This window comes from Suncus etruscus, chromosome 7 (assembly GCF_024139225.1).
Source record: "Suncus etruscus isolate mSunEtr1 chromosome 7, mSunEtr1.pri.cur, whole genome shotgun sequence".
NCBI classification, from domain to species: domain Eukaryota; kingdom Metazoa; phylum Chordata; class Mammalia; order Eulipotyphla; family Soricidae; genus Suncus; species Suncus etruscus.
Window position 1 is genome coordinate 124,132,711 of NC_064854.1, and position 17,376 is coordinate 124,150,086.

General features: G+C 39.9%; 1 protein-coding gene across 1 annotated transcript in view; it reads right to left on the reverse strand.

Annotated features, from left to right (window-relative positions):
- DCAF1 (DDB1 and CUL4 associated factor 1) overlaps window positions 1-17,376 on the reverse strand; it is a 92,971-nt gene that overhangs the window by 12,802 nt on the left and 62,793 nt on the right. Inside the window, exons 16-21 of the mRNA XM_049776682.1 lie at window positions 16,253-16,337; window positions 13,628-13,861; window positions 11,984-12,077; window positions 5,551-5,655; window positions 4,545-4,618; window positions 3,322-3,423 (exon numbers count right to left, since the gene is read on the reverse strand). Coding sequence (XP_049632639.1) covers window positions 3,322-3,423; window positions 4,545-4,618; window positions 5,551-5,655; window positions 11,984-12,077; window positions 13,628-13,861; window positions 16,253-16,337 — 694 coding nt within the window. The remainder of the gene's footprint in view (window positions 1-3,321; window positions 3,424-4,544; window positions 4,619-5,550; window positions 5,656-11,983; window positions 12,078-13,627; window positions 13,862-16,252; window positions 16,338-17,376) is intronic.

The following is a 17,376-nucleotide window of genomic DNA, read 5'->3' on the forward strand; positions in this document are numbered from 1 at the left end:
TACTTAGTACCTCTGAGTACTGAGCCAGGAATAAGCCGGGACTAAGTTCTAAGATCAGAACCATGGGGTGTGGCACAAAAAAGCAAAACCATAACAAAGAATTGGGGCAACAGAGTTTATGCAGTAGGTATAAACTAGCGCTTGCCTTGCACACAGCCCACCAGGATTTGATACCACAGGGTCCCCACAAGCACTGCCAGAAGTGATCCCTGCATGCAAAGCAAAAAGTAACCCTTGAACATTTCACACGTGGCCCCAAAACAAAACACACAAAGAATAAGAGTCAGAGGTTGAGGATCAATGGGCTGAGTACATATTTTTGAAGGCAGAAACCCCAGGCTTTTATTCCCCAGCATGCTTCCCCCAGCCCACCCCTACTCCCAAGCACTATCTCAAGCACACTACCAAGCGCAGAGTTTTTAATGGCTCCTGAGCACTACCAACTGTGGCCCAGAAACAGAACAGAAAGAAAAAAAATACTAATATGTGGGTAGCTAATTATGGGGGGCTCCACTACAATGACTAACATTAACCAGCCCCGGTCTCCTCACGAGGCTGCTGGCCTGCTCTTCTCAAGTCTTTTCAAAATCTCCTTTCCTGGGCACTGAATTCTTGCAATTTTTATTTCTGCTTTATTTCCTCTCTTTCATAAATTCTGAACTCTCACTAGACAACTCACTCTATCCTTACATGCTACAGAATTTAAAAATCCCTTAATTCTACAACAGAAATCATAGCACCCCTAAATCCAGCATTTTTTTGAACACTCTAATATGAAAACGCTCCCTTCTTCCACTTTTCTGCTATATGCCCAATTAACTACTGTTTTTCATAAATCAAGACTCCCCAATAATCTTTCATACTTCTTTTAAATAGCCATTTAATAAGCACTTTATTGATAGACCATCAAATCAGATGGCAACGATCAAGTCAAACCTCTGAGTGTAATTTGCTAAAATGAAAAGGCAGATTCAAAGGTGTTGGTAACAGGTGCTCAATAGCTGAGTTATGTAAATAAATCATACCAGGAACATCTAAAACCCGAGAACAGATCACTAACACAGGACAAAACTTTGAATAGTAAATGACTCATATGAAAATGAAATCTCTGGTTTCAAAAGCAGGTGTAAAGAATGTTCAGAAGAACAAAAAACCAACCTGACATAGGAAGATTGTAAGGAAAAGTCTGATGCAGAGAGTAAATACAGCTAAACATAAGTGGAAGATTCTAGGAAAATGTCAATCAACAGAGTTAATGTCACAAAGGAAGCCTGCTTCAAGTTTGTATCATTCAACTAAACTCAAAAACCAAAAAATGCCAAAGGCTTGAGGTTAAACAGTTCTCTAATGTATATCTTTCAAACATGAAAAGATGAGCTTTAATTTAAGGTCTGTAGTATCAATCTTGAACTATATAGAAACTATACTAACTCACCCACACTGCCCTATCAAGGCTCCTACACTTTCTCCTAGTTAGAAAGCTTTCAAGCACTTTCATTCTGAGGCCTAGCAAGTCCTCATTAGGGTCCTCTAAGTCTTCATACCAAAGAAGTTACATATTCCTTTGTACCAATACTCAAAAACCCTAACCAATTTATCCGTCTAGTAAGATAAAAGGGAAATCAGTTTTTTCTGACACAAACATCAATGAAAAAGGCAGAATTGGAAAGACAGAAGCATTTGGACCTGTGACTTGTACACCAAGAAGGAGCTTGCCTTGCATGCATCAACCCTAGCTCAATTCCCAAACTTCATATGGACTCCCAAGTACTGAAATGAGTTATCCCTCAGCACAGATCCAAGAGTAAGCCTAAGTGTGTACAGCTCCTGACTTCCACCAAAGAGGAAAAAAAAAGACAAGAGCATTTATATTGTTCCTTACATAGCCAGCCACCTAAAAAAACCATTCCCTCTATATCTGCAATAAAAATGAGACCAACCCCAAGAATAGTCCTCTGGCTCCTGAGGTACCTAAAGTAATAATTACCTTATCTTTTCTTTCTTATTTCCCTTTTGATATTTGAACCAGTCAGTTCTCCTATTGTTGGATATATGTTCAGAAATAACTCCTGGAAGTACTTTGGGGGCCATATGTGGTGCCAGGCATTTGAACCAGTATTTTTTGTTTTTGTTTTTGTTTTTGGATCACACCCAGCTGTGCTCAGGGGTTACTCCTGGCTCTTCACGAAAAATCGCTCCTGGCAGGCATGGGGACCATATGAGATGCCGGGATTTGAACCATCATCCGTCCTGATTCGGCTGCGTGCAAGGCAAACAATTACCACTGAGCTATCTCTCAGGCCCCAGCTATGCTTTTCCTTTTTTTTTTTTTTTTTTTTTTTTTAGCTATGCTTTTCTTAACTTCCTCCATGAAGACTGTCTTTCTGGGGCCAGAGCAATAGCACAGCAGGTAGTGCATTTGCCTTCCATGCAGCTGACCCAGATTTTATCCCCAGCATCCCGTATAGTTCCCAAACTACCACCAGTAGTATTTCCAGAATGCAGAGTCAGGAGTAACTCCTGAGGATCTCAATGTGTGGTCAAAAAAATTTTAAGGGGCCGGGCGGTGGCGCTGGAGGTAAGGTGCCTGCCTTACCTGCGCTAGCCTAGGAGACGGACCGCGGTTCGATCCCCCGGCGTCCCATATGGTCCCCCAAGCCAGGAGCGACTTCTGAGCGCATAGCCAGGAGTAACCCCTGAGCGTTACCGGGTGTGGCCCAAAAACCAAAAAAAAAAAAAAAAAAAAAAAAAGTTATAAAAAAAAAAAAAATTTTAAGAGTTATTTTAGGGCCCGGAGAGATAGCACAGCGGTATTTGCCTTGCAAGCAGCCGATCCAGGACCAAAGGTGGTTGGTTCGAATCCCGGTGTCCCATATGGTCCCCCGTGCCTGCCAGGAGCTATTTCTGAGCAGACAGCCAGGAGTAACCCCTGAGCACCGCCGGGTGTGGCCCAAAAACCAAAAAAAAAAAAAAAAAAAAGAGTTATTTTAGAGATAGTCCTCAGCCCACAGCCCCATAAACAGCAGTAATGTGGGAAGTTAGGAATAATGGTTTTCATAAACAAGGCACAGAGAGTTAGCTGATGGGCTGGAGCACACACCTTACATGCAACCAACATGGGTTCGATTCCTGGCACCCATATAATTACTTCAAGTTTTCCAGGAAAGATTCCTGAGCACAGGATCAAGTGTAAGCCATGTGCACTGCAAAGTATGGCCCAAAAAACAAAAATTAAACCCCCTATAGCAATAAGCAGAAGAGCATAACTTCTGAAAATATTGTTCAGCCAAAAAACATAAATAAATCTCAAAGATCACTAACCTGGTCCTCCTCTTCATCCTCATCCTCGGCCAGACGCTGCCTGCCAACTTCATAAAGCCTGCACACCGTGTCCATATTCAGAGCATCCATGCTGCCTTGATTCTGAAACAGAATGTCCAATCAAGGAAAAGTTAAGTTGTAAAAAACCCAATCCACTCTTCAGTTCTCATTAGCACCTATGCATCTCACACGAGAGTCAGTCAGTCAGAGATAGAGCATTTCTCTTGCATGTCTGAGGCCCTAGGTTCAATCCCAAGCACCAAATAACAAATAGAGCCTCAATACACAATATTCTTGAATTTACAATAAAAATGTTTGATTAGGTGATGGGTATTCCCCTGATTCAATGTTAATATGTACCTAAAATACTACTGTGAAAGATATGTAAGCCATTATGATAAAAAAATTGTGTTTTAACCAGAAATGTTCTTTGACTTACATATATTATTATATTATATTAATTATATTATATGTTATGTTGTGTTATTATATTATGTTATGCTAGTTCACCTCAATATGTTAAGCAATTTTGTCTCTTGAATAAATTCTTACAATAAAAAAAAAATAGAAGATGGCTAAAGTACTGAGGCATATTGGCACAAGAGGGACCACCTTCTTTGGAAACAAATTTTCCTTGCTCTGACAAAAGATTTAAACTCTTCAAAGAATGGAATGACGGAGCCGGAGAGATAGCATGGAGGTAAGTCATTTGCCTTTCATGCTGGAGGTCATCGGTTTGAATCCTGGTGTCCCATATGGTCCCCCGTGCCTGCCAGGAGCAATTTCTGAGCCTGGAGCCAGGAATAACCCCTGAGCACTGCCGGGTGTGACCCAAAAAAAGAGTGGAATGACATAGATAAGAATAAAAAGGAGGTAAAACTCTACATACTATTTCAAATTGGGATTTCCTTACTACTTTTATACTATATACCCCATCAAAAAAGGATACCAATAATCTACCATCAGAAACAAATCAATTTAGAATACATATTAAGTAAAATGTTTATAATTTGAAAATGATACTAAGCAGTGGCTGGAAAGTAGTACAGCAAGTAAGGGCAACTTGCTTGCACGCAGCGGACATGGGTTCCATCTCCAGCACCCCATGTGGTCCTCTAAGCTTGCCAGGAGTAAGCCCTAAACACTGCTGGGTGTGGCCTCAAAACAACAACAGAAAATCCTATACATCAGGAAGAAACAGGATTTTTGCTGACTCCCTTTACCTCAATAACAGCAAGATAGCAGTCTTTGGTGTCTGTACACAGATCAAAGATGTTTCGTTTCACATCAATGGTTGCTAGAAAACAAGATGAAAAGACTTAAGATTTGATTACTAATATAACTTTTAAGTATTATTTTCCTCAAAGGAAGCCAAAATAATTTTTAATAACTATGTTTATAATTCTGCTTTGTGATAAAAAAAATTACACTCTGCCCAGAAAATGGATTTTAAATAAGGAACCTCAAAACACAACAAAAGGTAGTATCTACAATACAAAAAAAGCCCTCTGCATCCTGTGTTCATCACAGCACTATTTACAATAGCTCGACTCTAAAACAACCCAAGTGCCTGAGAACAAATGAGTGGCTAAAGAAACTGTGGTACATCTACACAATGGAATACTGTACAGCTGTTAGGAAAAATGAAATCATCAAATTATATGTACATGAATGGATACTGAGTATGACGCTGAGTGAAATGAGCAGAGGGAGCGGGACAGACATAGAATCATCTCAGGCATTTATGGGATATAAGAAAAAATAAAAGAATGTGTGGTAATAATATCCAGAGACAATAGAGAGGAGGGCCCGAGGGCCAGCCCATGGTAGAAAGCTTGCCATAAGTAGTAGAGCAGTACAGTTAGGGCAGAGAAAGGACTATGACAGTGTGACAATGATAGGTGGAACTGATCACTCTGGACAATAACTGTGTGTTAGATGAAGAAAACATGATATGCATGGTACCCCTCCATTAACCACAGTGTCTAAAAAGAAAATGAGAGAGAGAGAGAGAGAGAGAGAGAGAGAGAGAGAGAGAGAGAGAGAGAGAGAGAGAGAGAGAGAGAAAATAGACTGGTGGAGAGTGAGAGGGTGGTATACGTTATAAGAGTGAAACTCAATCAGGAACAACTCTGTAATCACAATATTTAAATAAAAGGAAAAAAGAATTAAAGATAATGAATATTAAAAAAAAAAAAAAAGAATTAGTGTCTGTCCCTTTAAACTCACCTATAGGCTTGTAGTCAGTTGCATTAAATGTTCGGAAGGATGACCCGAAAGGGCTTTTCATCCTTTCTTCCATTAAGTCATCTTCATCATCTGCCTGCAACATAGCTAGGTGGGAGAAGAGGAGGCAAAGAGGCACAAGAGTAAAACACTTTAAAATCAGAAACATTTTCTATTCTTTTTGGGCCACACCCTGCAGTGCTCAAGGATTACCCCTGGCTCTGCACTCAGAAATTACTCCTAACAGACTGGATAAACCATATGGGATTCCAGGAATTGAAACCCAGGTCCATCCCGGTCGGCTGTGCAAAGCAAATGCCCACTGCTATCACTCCATCCCAAAATTCTCTAAAGTGCAGAAAATCATGATTTCAATGAACTTTCTTAAAAATCACATAGTACTACAGTTCCTTTTAAAGTACCCTTCTTCGGGCCAAAGCAGTAGGATGTCGGCCTTGCACGCGGCTGACCTAGGACAAATCACAGTTCGATCCTCCCACATCTCGTATGGTCACCAAAGCCAGGAGCAATTTCTGAACACATAGCCAGGAGTAACCACTGAGCATCACTCGGTGTGGCCCAAAACCCTCCCTTCCCAAAAATAAAAAAAATAGGGGCCGGTGAGGTGGCACTAGAGGTAAGGTGTCTGCCTTGCAAGCGCTAGCCAAGGAAGGACCGTGGTTCAATCCTCCGGCGTCCCATATGTTCCCCCCAAGCCAGGGGCGATTTCTAAGCGCTTAGCCAGGAGTAACCCCTGAGCATCAAATGGGTGTGGCTGGGAAAAAAAAACAAAAACAAAAAAAATAAATAAAAATAAGGTATCCTTCTTCTGTGTAAAAACTACTATGACAAACAGTATCATGGCCTCTCTCTAGCTCCCAACAAGTTTCAAACTAAATCATAGAAAACAAAGGCTCAGGTCTGTCAAGTAAATGATTCTGTCACAATGTACTGGGAAAATTTTCTTTCGATAAATGATTAGCTATCCTTTTATTAATCCTTCATACTCCCTCATAACTGCTAATAAAGACGTGAGATTATAAGCATATCTGGCTGTTGAGCTCACAAATTCCTGTAGCTGTCTTTCTTGCCAAGGGATACATACGGTTGTGCTGTTTGTAAGTTTAGCTATGGTGCTAAGCTTGCAACCTCTAGCTGTGCTTACTATGCAAGTGCTTTACTGTGGTTTACCATCAGTCACACTCTCAAGTGAGGTGCAAGGGGTGCTCATAAAATGTGCTTGCCAGAGTTTCAACATCCTTTAGTGCCATGCAGTGCTTGCAGGGATTCACATTCCTTTTCATGGTGGCTGTAGTGCAGCTCAGAAATTGTGCTAACAGATATAACATATAACAGGGCTGGAAGCCTTACTAATGGCAAACTGTGGCTGTACACGACAGCCTAGATCTATGGAAATGAAGAAACTGCCTGCTCATACAAAGAGAGGCCAAGCTCACATAAACTCCCCTGGGACACTCCTGGAAGTCTCAGGTATGACTATGACAAAGGAGAGAAGCACCTTGAAACAACAAAAGGAACCTTGGTAAAGCAACGCAAAGCCTCAATGTGTCTGGTGGGAGAAGACTGCAGTTCCCACAGACCCAATCAGTAATGATCCCCTAGTGAATTCTCTGAAGTGGAAATGCTTAGGCTGTTCAATGAGCTCAGAGAAACCACGGAACATACTGCCAGTAAGGAGTATTGGCAATAAAGAGACATGAGAACATAAATGAGAAAAATAAAAAGAAATGTCACTCAATATCAATGCACTAAATGCACGAATTGAGAGAGTGACAAAAATGGATCAGAAAATTGACTCCAACATTCTGCTGTTGGCAAGAAACAGATCTGAATAGCCAGGGCAAACAGAATTAGAATCAAAGGTTAGAAAGAACTGTTCAAGAAAACAACTTCCTTAAAAAGGCTGGGGTGAGATCCAGAACATAGTACAGTGGGTACTTGCCTTGAATGTGGCCAACCTATGTTCATTTTCTCAGAAAACTGAAGAAACAGAAATATTCCCAAACAGTTTCTATCACGCTAACATCACTCTGGTACTGAAAGCAGGCAGACACACACACAAAAAGGTAATTATAGGCAAAATCCTAGTGAACACAAATGTAAAGCTCCCCAATAGAATACTAACAAACAGAATCCAACAATTTATCGAAAAGATCATGTGCCATGGGCAAGTAGGATTCATCCCAGGGATGCAAGTATGGTTTAACATATGCAAGCAAATCAATATAACACACCATATCAATAAAAACCATATCATTGAGACGGGAGCAATAGCACAATGAGTAGGGTATTTGCCTTGCACTCAGACAACCGGGGTTCAATCCTCAGCATCCCATATGGTCCCCTGAGTCTGCCAGGAGTAACCCTGAGCACCATGGAGTGTGGCCCCAAAGCAAACAAAGAAACATCATATTAACAGTTACAGAGAAAGCATTTAACAAGATCCAACACTCATTCATGATTGTAAACGCCATCTATCACAAGCCCACAGCAAACATTATACTCAATAGTGAAAAGTGAAAAGCCTTTCTTCTTAGATCTGGCATGGGACATGGTTGCCCACTCTCATCACTTCTCTTCAAGTACTGGAAGTACTTGCCATAGCAGTTAGGCAAGAAAAAGGTATCAAAGGCACCCACATAGGAAAGTAAGTAATCAAACTCTCACTATCCTAAAGACCTTACAAAAAACCTCCTAGAAACAATACATTTGTATAGTAGTATAGTGTCAGGCTACATGATTAAAAGAAAAAATTCTAGTTTTTCTATATACAAATAATGAAAGAGAACTTAAACAAAATAATGCCATTCACAACTGTGCCTCAGAAAATCAAGTACCTTAAAATCAATTTAAAGAGGTGAAAGATCTATACAAAGAGAACTATAAAACACTGCTTTAAGAAATAAAACGATACAAAGAAATGGAAACATCATAAACTGGGAGAGTTCATGAATTGAGAGAATTAGCAGCATTAAAATGGCAAAACTACCCAAAGTACTGGACAAATTAACTGCAACCCCTATAAGGATACCCACAATATATTTCAAAGAAGTAGATCAAATACTTCTAAAATTCACATAAAACAATAAACCGGGGCCGGAGAGATAGCATGGAGGTAAGGCATTTGCCTTTCATGCAGAAGGCCATCAGTTCGAATCCCGGCGTCCCATATGGTCTCCCGTGCCTGCCAGGAGCAATTCTGAGCATGAAGCCAGGAGTAACCCCTGAGCACTGCCGGGTGTGACCCCCCCCCAAAAAAAAATAAATAAACCTCCATAAATTGGGATCCTTGGGAAGAGAACAGGAAGCATCATTTTCCCTAACTTCAATCCGTACTACAAAGCAGTAGTAATTAAAACAACATGGTAATAGAGTAGAGAGAGACCCTTTATAAAAGAAATATGAAATGGAGCAAAAGAATAAAAAAAAGCCTCTTCAACAAGTGCTGTTGGGTAACTGGTCATCTACATGCTAAAACATGAACTTGGACCTCTTTTTAAAACCATGTACAAAACTCAAATCAAAATTAAAGACCCCAAAAATAAAAAAAATAAAATTAAAAAAAGGGGCCACAGAGATAGCATGGAGGTAGGGCATTTGCCTTGCTTGTAGAAGGACGGTGGTTCAAATCCTTGGAATCCCATATGGTCCCCTGAGCCTGCCAGGAGTTATTTCTGAGTGTAGAGCCAGGAGTAACCCCTGAGCGCTGCTGAGTGTGACCCAAAAACAATAAACACATACATACATACATACATACATACATACATAAATAAAATTAAAGACTTGGGCCAGAGAGATAGCATAGAGGTAGGGCATTTGCATTGCATGCAGAAGGATGGTGGTTCAAATCCCGGCATCCCATATGGCCCCTCGAGCCTGCCAGGAGCAATTTCTGAGTATAGAGCCAGGAGTGATCCCTGAGTGCTGCCTGGTGAGACCCAAAAACCAAAAAAAAAAAAAAAAAAAATGAATTAAAGACCTTGGATATTAGACCTGAAACCATAAGGTATATAAATGTAGACAGAACTCTTCAAGACACTGAAGCTAAAGGAATCATTCAGAATAAAATACTGAGGCTGGAGCAATAGCACAGTGGCAGGGCGTTTGCCTTGCACGTGGCTGACCCAGGATGGATCTAGGTTTGATCCCCGGCATCCCATATGGTCCCCCAAGCCAAGAGCAATTTCTGAGCACATAGTCAGAAGTAACCACTGAGCGTCACCGGGTATGGCCCAAAAAACAAAACAAAAAAAAGGATGAAATCCTACTGACCGAGCAAATGGAAGCAAAGATAAGCAAATGAACATTAAAATAAGAAGTTTCTACACCTCAGAGGTAATGGTGATCCAAAACAAAGACTGTCCATGGATCTGGAGAAACTATTCACCCAATAACCTCTGAAAATGGGTTATTATCTAAAGCACTGATAGAACTCAATGAGAAAAATACATATAACCCCATAAAAAAAAATGGGAAGAAGAGATAAAACAGAAACTTCCTCATAGAAGAAATAGATGGCCAAAATAGGCACATGAAAAAAAATGTTCCACATCACTCACTAATCATCATGGAGGTACAAATCAAAATAACAATGAGACATCTCACACCAGAGACTGAAACATCTAAAAGAACAAAAGCAACCAGTGCTGGCATGGATATAGGGAGAAAAGCGACTCTCATTCACTGCTGGTGTGTATGCCGACAAGTTCAGCCACTTTGGAAAACAATTCAGATACTCCTCAAAAAACTATTTGACCAGAAATACTGCTCCTGAGAATATACCCTAGAGACCCAAAAACACAATGCAGAAAAAGCATCTGCACTTTATGTTCATTGCAGCACTATTCACAATAGTCAGACTCTGGAAACCCAAGTGTCCAAGAACAGATGAGTGCATAAAGAAACTGGTACATCTATACAATGGAATACTATGCAGCTATTGGGAAAAATGAAGTCATGGGTTTTTCTTATACAGATGATATGAAAAATATTATGCTCATCAAAAAAGTCATGGGCCCGGGGAGATAGCAAAGCAGCGTTTGCCTTGCAAGCAGCCGATCCAGGACCAAAGGTGGTTGATTCGAATCGCAGTGTCCCATATGGTCCCCCGTGCCTGCCAGGAGCTATTTCTGAGCAGACAGCCAGGAGTAACCCCTGAGCACCGCCGGGTGTGGCCCAAAAACCAAAAAAAAAAAAAAAGTCAGAGGAAGGAGGATAGACATAGAATGTTCACACTCATTTGTGGGATATTTGAAAAATAAAATGATACTACAGCAATAATAACCAGAAACAATAGAGACAAAGACTAGGAGGTCTAATCCAAGTAGAAACTTGCCACAAAGAGCAGGGGAATGCTGTTAGGGCAAAGAAAAGACCACTATAACAATGACAATTGGAAATGATCACTCTGGACAAGATCTGCGTGCTAAGAAGGTAAAGTGAAAGTGATGTGCATCATACTCCTTCAGTAACAACATCGCAATCCAGTATCTAGAAGGAAAAAAGGAAAATAGAGAAAGGGGGTGTCTGCCATAGAAGCAGGTGGGGGGGGTTAAGGTGGGGAGAGTGCAGTTGACAGATTGCGAGAGAAACTGGGTATATCAATGGTGGGGGATGTGAACTGGTAAAGGGATAGGTGTTAAGACATTATATGACGGAAACTTAATCATGAACAACTTTGTAACTATATCTCAAGGTGACTGAATTAAAAAAAATCTATTATTAAAAAAAAAAAAAACACAGCTGAGCTGGAACAACAGTACAGTGAGTAGGGTGCTTGTCTTTTAAGTGGCCAGGTCAGATTCAATCCCTGGGCCGGCAGTGGCGCAAGAGGTAAGGTGCCTGCCTTGCCTGCGCTAGCCTTGGACGGACCACAGTTCGATCCCCCGGCGTCCCGTATGGTCCCCCAAACCAGGAGCAACTTCTGAGCGCATAGCCAGGAGTAATTCCTGAGCGTTACCGGGTGTGGCCCAATAACCAAAAACCAAAAAAAAAAAAAAAAGATTCAATCCCTGGTATCCCATATGGTTCCTCAAGAACTGCCAGGAATTACCCAAGAATTACTGAGTGTGGGACACCCTCCAAAATAAAAAAGATCTAGTAGAGCTGCTTGGATCACATTCAGTGCATGTTGAGCACCAGGGATTCAAACTTATCAACATATAGCTTGTAAGATAGGTGCTCTAACCCCTGCACTATTTCTTTGGCCCAAGACTTGCTATCCTTAATGTCAGTAGACTTTCATCATTAAACCAGCATTATTTTTATCTTCTGTCTGGCTACTATTTATTCTGTCATTTTGTATTTTGTGACCTCTTTTAAATGCTTTCTAAGTTACACCTGACAGATATTTCCAAAAGAAAGTTTCAAATTAAGAGAGAAAGAGGGAAAAAAAGAGAGTGACAAAAAAATTTACCTCCATACATCACAGTCCCTGTGTGGTTGAAGACTACACGACACTGATCCAGAGCAGGAACTGTATGTAAAAGATGAAAAGTTCGAAGGTCCCACTAGTAAGACTACAGTCAAGGAAAACCATTTTATATGAAACTGTTTTGACCTTATGGGCAAAATCCTGAAATATCACATTTCCTCTCCTACTAGGCATTGAAAATCAACAAAATCGGGCCCGGAGAGATAGCACAGCGGCGTTTGCCTTGCAAGCAGCCAATCCAGGACCAAAGGTGGTTGGTTCGAATCCCAGTGTCCCATATGGTCCCCCAAGCCTGCCAGGAGCTATTTCTGAGCAGACAGCCAGGAGTAACCCCTGAGCACTGACGGGTGTGACCCAAAAACAAAAAAAAAAGAAAAAAAAGAAAACCAACAAAATCAAGGTAAAAGAACAACGACAAAAAAAAAAAAAAAAACCTAAAACACAAAATACATATTAATAAATAACTGCCCTAAAAATCTCCTATGATATACGCATACACATGAAAACCAGCTGAACTTCCTATTCTCAATGTAGTAGCAGTTCATTTCAGTGGATATCTAGCACTTTAGATAAAACAAATGTGAACATTACTCTGGAGATATTAAATGTCAAGAGCTGGAAGAGTGCCTAAAAACAGATGAATGGATAAAGAAGCTATGGTACATCTACACAGTGGGATACTATACAGCTATTAAAAAAAATGAAGTCATAAAATTTGCTCATACATTGATGTCATATGAGTTATTATGCTGAGTGAAATGAGTCAGAGGGATATAGAATGACTGTACTCGTTTGTGAAATAAAAAAAAAAACAAATAAACATGGAGCCAGAGTAGATAGCAAAACAGATAAGGCATTTGCTTGCCCATGGGTGACCCAGGTTCTATCCCTGCCATTCCATATGGTCCCCTGAGCATACCAGGAGTAATTTCTGAGTGCAGAGCCAAAAGTAATCCCTGAGCACCTCCAGGTATGGCCCCAAAACAAAACAAAACAAAAGTATATAGTCTGGTAATAATGCCGACTTAATATAATAGAGATGAGGGCCAAGAGGACCAATCCATGGTAGGAAGCTTGGCACAAATACCCAGGGAGTGCACTCAGGACTGAAGGGATCATTATGACAATGGTATGATAAATGGAAACGACCACTCTGAACAAGAGCTGAGCATTGAAAGGAGGTAAAGTGATATGCAGGATACCCCTTCAGAAACAACACTGCAAATCAGAGAGGACATGGTGGTGGGGATGTACACTGGTGATGGGATGGGTGTTAGACATTGTAGGACTGAAACTCAAACCTGAACAACTTTAACTTTGTAACTGTGTATCTCACAGTGATTCAATTAAATAATTTATTTTAAAAAATAGCTGGGCTATGTAAGAGGCAAGAATCTGGTTAGTCAGTCTTCAGCGTGATGATATGCTAGTGAAATAAATACATTTCAGTAAAAGACATCACTAGTAACCAATATCAGCAATACATCACTGAACACTAGTACTTCCACCAACAAGAAGCTTATTATTAAAACTGCTGGATATTTTAACTAGGTAATAGAAAGGCTATACTATTTCTGCATTACAAATCAAGTAACAAACAGATATAAGGCACAGTGCAAAGGATACAATTTCTGTATTAATGATAACTTCCAATCCATTTGGATGAAAAACACCACTGATGTTCATGTTGAATTTGTCAAACTTGTGGATGGCCTGTGCGGAGCGGACATCCCAGAGGACGCCATCATTTAAGACAAGATCGTCTGTAGGATTAAAGGTGGCAGAGTTCCTCTTGTAGTTGTTGGCAAGATCTGGGTTAAACAGAGTCAACAGCTTGTTGCCAGTCTGAATATCATAAATCTTTAGAGAAGAAGGGGTGGGAAGAGAAAAATCAGACCAATCCATTCACTGATAAATCGGGGGAAAAACGCTATGTAAAATATCTCTCATGTGCTGTCTAATCCCACCAAAATTAAGACACTAATATAAAACTAGAAAGGAGGAAGACCACCCCCATTTCAGCAAAGTTTAAATACTGACTCCCTCTCTGGGTTTCAAGTCTCTTTCCCACAAGTAAGAAAATAAAAAGATTACAATAAGAAAGCCATATTCTTCCTCTAATCCTTTAAAAAAAAAATTGTTTCTAAGATTGAAATTGAGATACGCTTTATATGGCTCAACAAACAACAGCCAATAAAATACTCTGAAAGAGCTACTTTTTGGGTAAAGGCATCAATAAAGTACACTTCCTTTAAAATCTTCCAATATATGTCAAATATTTTATACCCTACAATACTAAAAGTTCCAAAGTTTGTAATTTATATATCCCAGAGACCAGATCTTTCTCATCAGTTTACACATGCAATAATATTTTCAGTCTTCAAAAAATTCCTCCTTTAATATAGAGACAAGTAAGGAGACACCACAAGAAAACAAACAAATCCAGATCACAGGACAAGACAACTAGCCTGGTCTCTTCAAAAGTCAATGTCATGAAAACTGGAGAAATGGTTCTTGTCTTTAAAACATTAGTGAGACATACAACCAAATGCAATATGTGAATCTTAGCTGGATCCTGGTTCAAAAACAAAAACAAAAACATTTGAAACCAAGCACATCAGGAACAATAAGGAAAACTGAGTAGGAATGATTATTAGATGATATTTAGAAATTATTACAAATTTTCTTAAATCTGGCAACTGAGTATGATCATGTATGTCCTTATTGCTATGATACACGTGTTGTTGAATTTAGGAGAAAATGTCATGATGTTTGCAATTTTCTTTCAAATAAATGATTGAGAAAAACACATATCTACACACTAAAATATATGGCAAAATACTAAATTCAAGAATAAATTCAATAAACTATTATTTCCACGTTTTGCGCAAAGTTCAAGAGAAACCCATCCTTTCCCAACCTTCCCAAACCAGCTACTACATTGACATCTACTGTTTTTTCAGCAAAACATTTCAAATAACTTGTCTACACTTAATGTTCTTCACTTCTTTCCTCCTCTTTTATGAACTCATTCTAATTTCCATCCTTGTGCCCAGAAGCAGTTCCTAAAAAGACTAACAATGGTCCTACATTGTTAGAGCTAAGGTGACTTTCCAATAACAAATTGTGACTCAGATAACCAATCCTTTCTCAAAACTGTCTCACTTTGCCTTTTAGGGCAAAACTCTTTCCTGGGGTCTCCTGCTAACTATTGTCACTCTCATCTTCACAATTCACACTTAAAAACCTCTAAGTATTGAACCAGGGCTCTATTTCCATACTTAATCTTACTTATAATCCAAAAGTCATAGTTACAAATATTATTAACGTATAGACAACTCCTATATCTTTATCTCCATTCCAGACTGTTCTTCGTAAGTCCCATTTGTATATTCAACCACCCATTCCATACTTAAATCTAAAAGCATCACGAACGTTATTTATCCAAAATCCCAGAGCCTGCCACCATCACTTTTCATTGCCTTCACCATGAACATCAGGGACCAGCTTCTTTCACCTCTCACAGGTGGGATAGTACAACTCCCTCCAAACTGGAAGGTGTCTCTTCTCTTATTCCTTTCACTGAAACCAGAATCACTTTCTAGCAACTTCACATCCTATCACGTATGCACTGCTCACATCCAACTTCACCTCAAAGTACTAAAAACAGTCATAAACACATTCTAAAGATCCCTTTCCTGCCAACTAACTTTAGTTCTTACCCTGTCCTCCACTACCTCACTTGCCATTCTCAGGTCACAGAACACTGTACTCCACATATCTATCGGCAATTTGCGCTTCCTTCAAGATGCTGATTAAATATGACCAACCTGACTATCACAGATAAAACAAATTTCTCACACTCTGCTAACAAGTAAATTCCCACCTTTCTTTTTCATATCCTGCTTGCTTTTCCCAGACAGCATGTAACTCCTTACATAATTCTTTATCATCCCACTAGTAAAGCTCTATGAAGACAATAAATTTATTTCACCTAAAACTTATTTTAAAGTATCTGTTATTGACATCTTTCTCAAATTGCCAGATTAAAATCACTCGTGTTTTGTTACATTTTTCTCCTATAGTTTTGTACTACTTTATTTCACTTCTAGGATTCTAACCCCATAGAATATCAATGAGCATCACTCTAGTCAAAGAATATCATTATTGCTGTCCACAAGCTGTCTACAAGATAGCAATATAAACAGTGGGCAGAATTACACTCAAAGCAATAGAATCTCGAATACTTACATGGGCAATGTCGCCTTTTGTACCTATGACCCGATCCTGAGAATGTTTACTGAATTCAACATAATGATCTTCTGTGAAGGAATGCCTATGGACATACAGAAATACTGAAGTAAAAGACTATTAGGACAGACTCATTCAACCAACTGAAAATAAAGGTAATCCCCCGGCTCTTCCCTAAGAATATATAAATACCTGGAAGCTTTAAAAAATAAAAAAAATTGGGGGCCGGAGAGACAGCATGGAGGTAAAGCCTTTCATTCTGAAGTATGGTGGTTTGAATCCCAGCATCCCATATGGTTCCCTGTGCCTGCCAGGGGTGATTTCTGAGCATAGAGCCAGGAGTAACCCCTGAGTGCTGCCGGGTGTGCGCCAAAAATAAAAATAAATAAATAAAAACAAAAAAATTATAGGTAGGATTAAAAATAAAAATTTCTCAAACCAGAGAGATAGCACAGCAATAGGGTGTTTCCCTTGCATGCAGCCAACTCAGGACGAACCTGGGTTCAATTCTCAGTATCCCGTATGGTTCCCTGAGCCTGCCAGGACCGATTTCTGAGTGCTGCCAGGTATGGCCCAAAATAAAAAATAAAAAAAATTGGGGCTGGCGTGGTGGTGCTAGAGGTAAAGTGTCTGCCTTGCCAGCGCTAGCCTAGGACGAACCGAGGTTTGATCCCCCGGCATCCCATATGGTCCTGCAAGACAGGAGTGACTTCTGAGCACATAGCCAGGAGTAACCTGAGTGTTACCAGGTGTGGCCCAAAAACCAAAAAAAAACGATAAAAAAAAAAATCTCAGGGTCGAAGCGATAGTACACTAGGCGGTAAGAAAGACTGTTTTGCATGTTGCTGACCCAAACTAGATCCCTACCATCACAAGTGATCCCCCAAGCCCTGTAAGGAGTGATCCCTGAGCACAAAGCCAGGAATAAGCCCTGAACACAAGATGTGCCCTAAAAAAAATAAATAAAATAAATAAATCTCCCTATTGTGTTCTCTAGCAAATCTAAAAATTAAAATAAAATTACTAAATTATTGGGGCCAGAGTGATAACATAGTGGTAGAGCGTTTGCCTTGCAAGCAGCCAACCATATGGTCCCCGAGCCTACCAGGGTTAATTTCTGAACA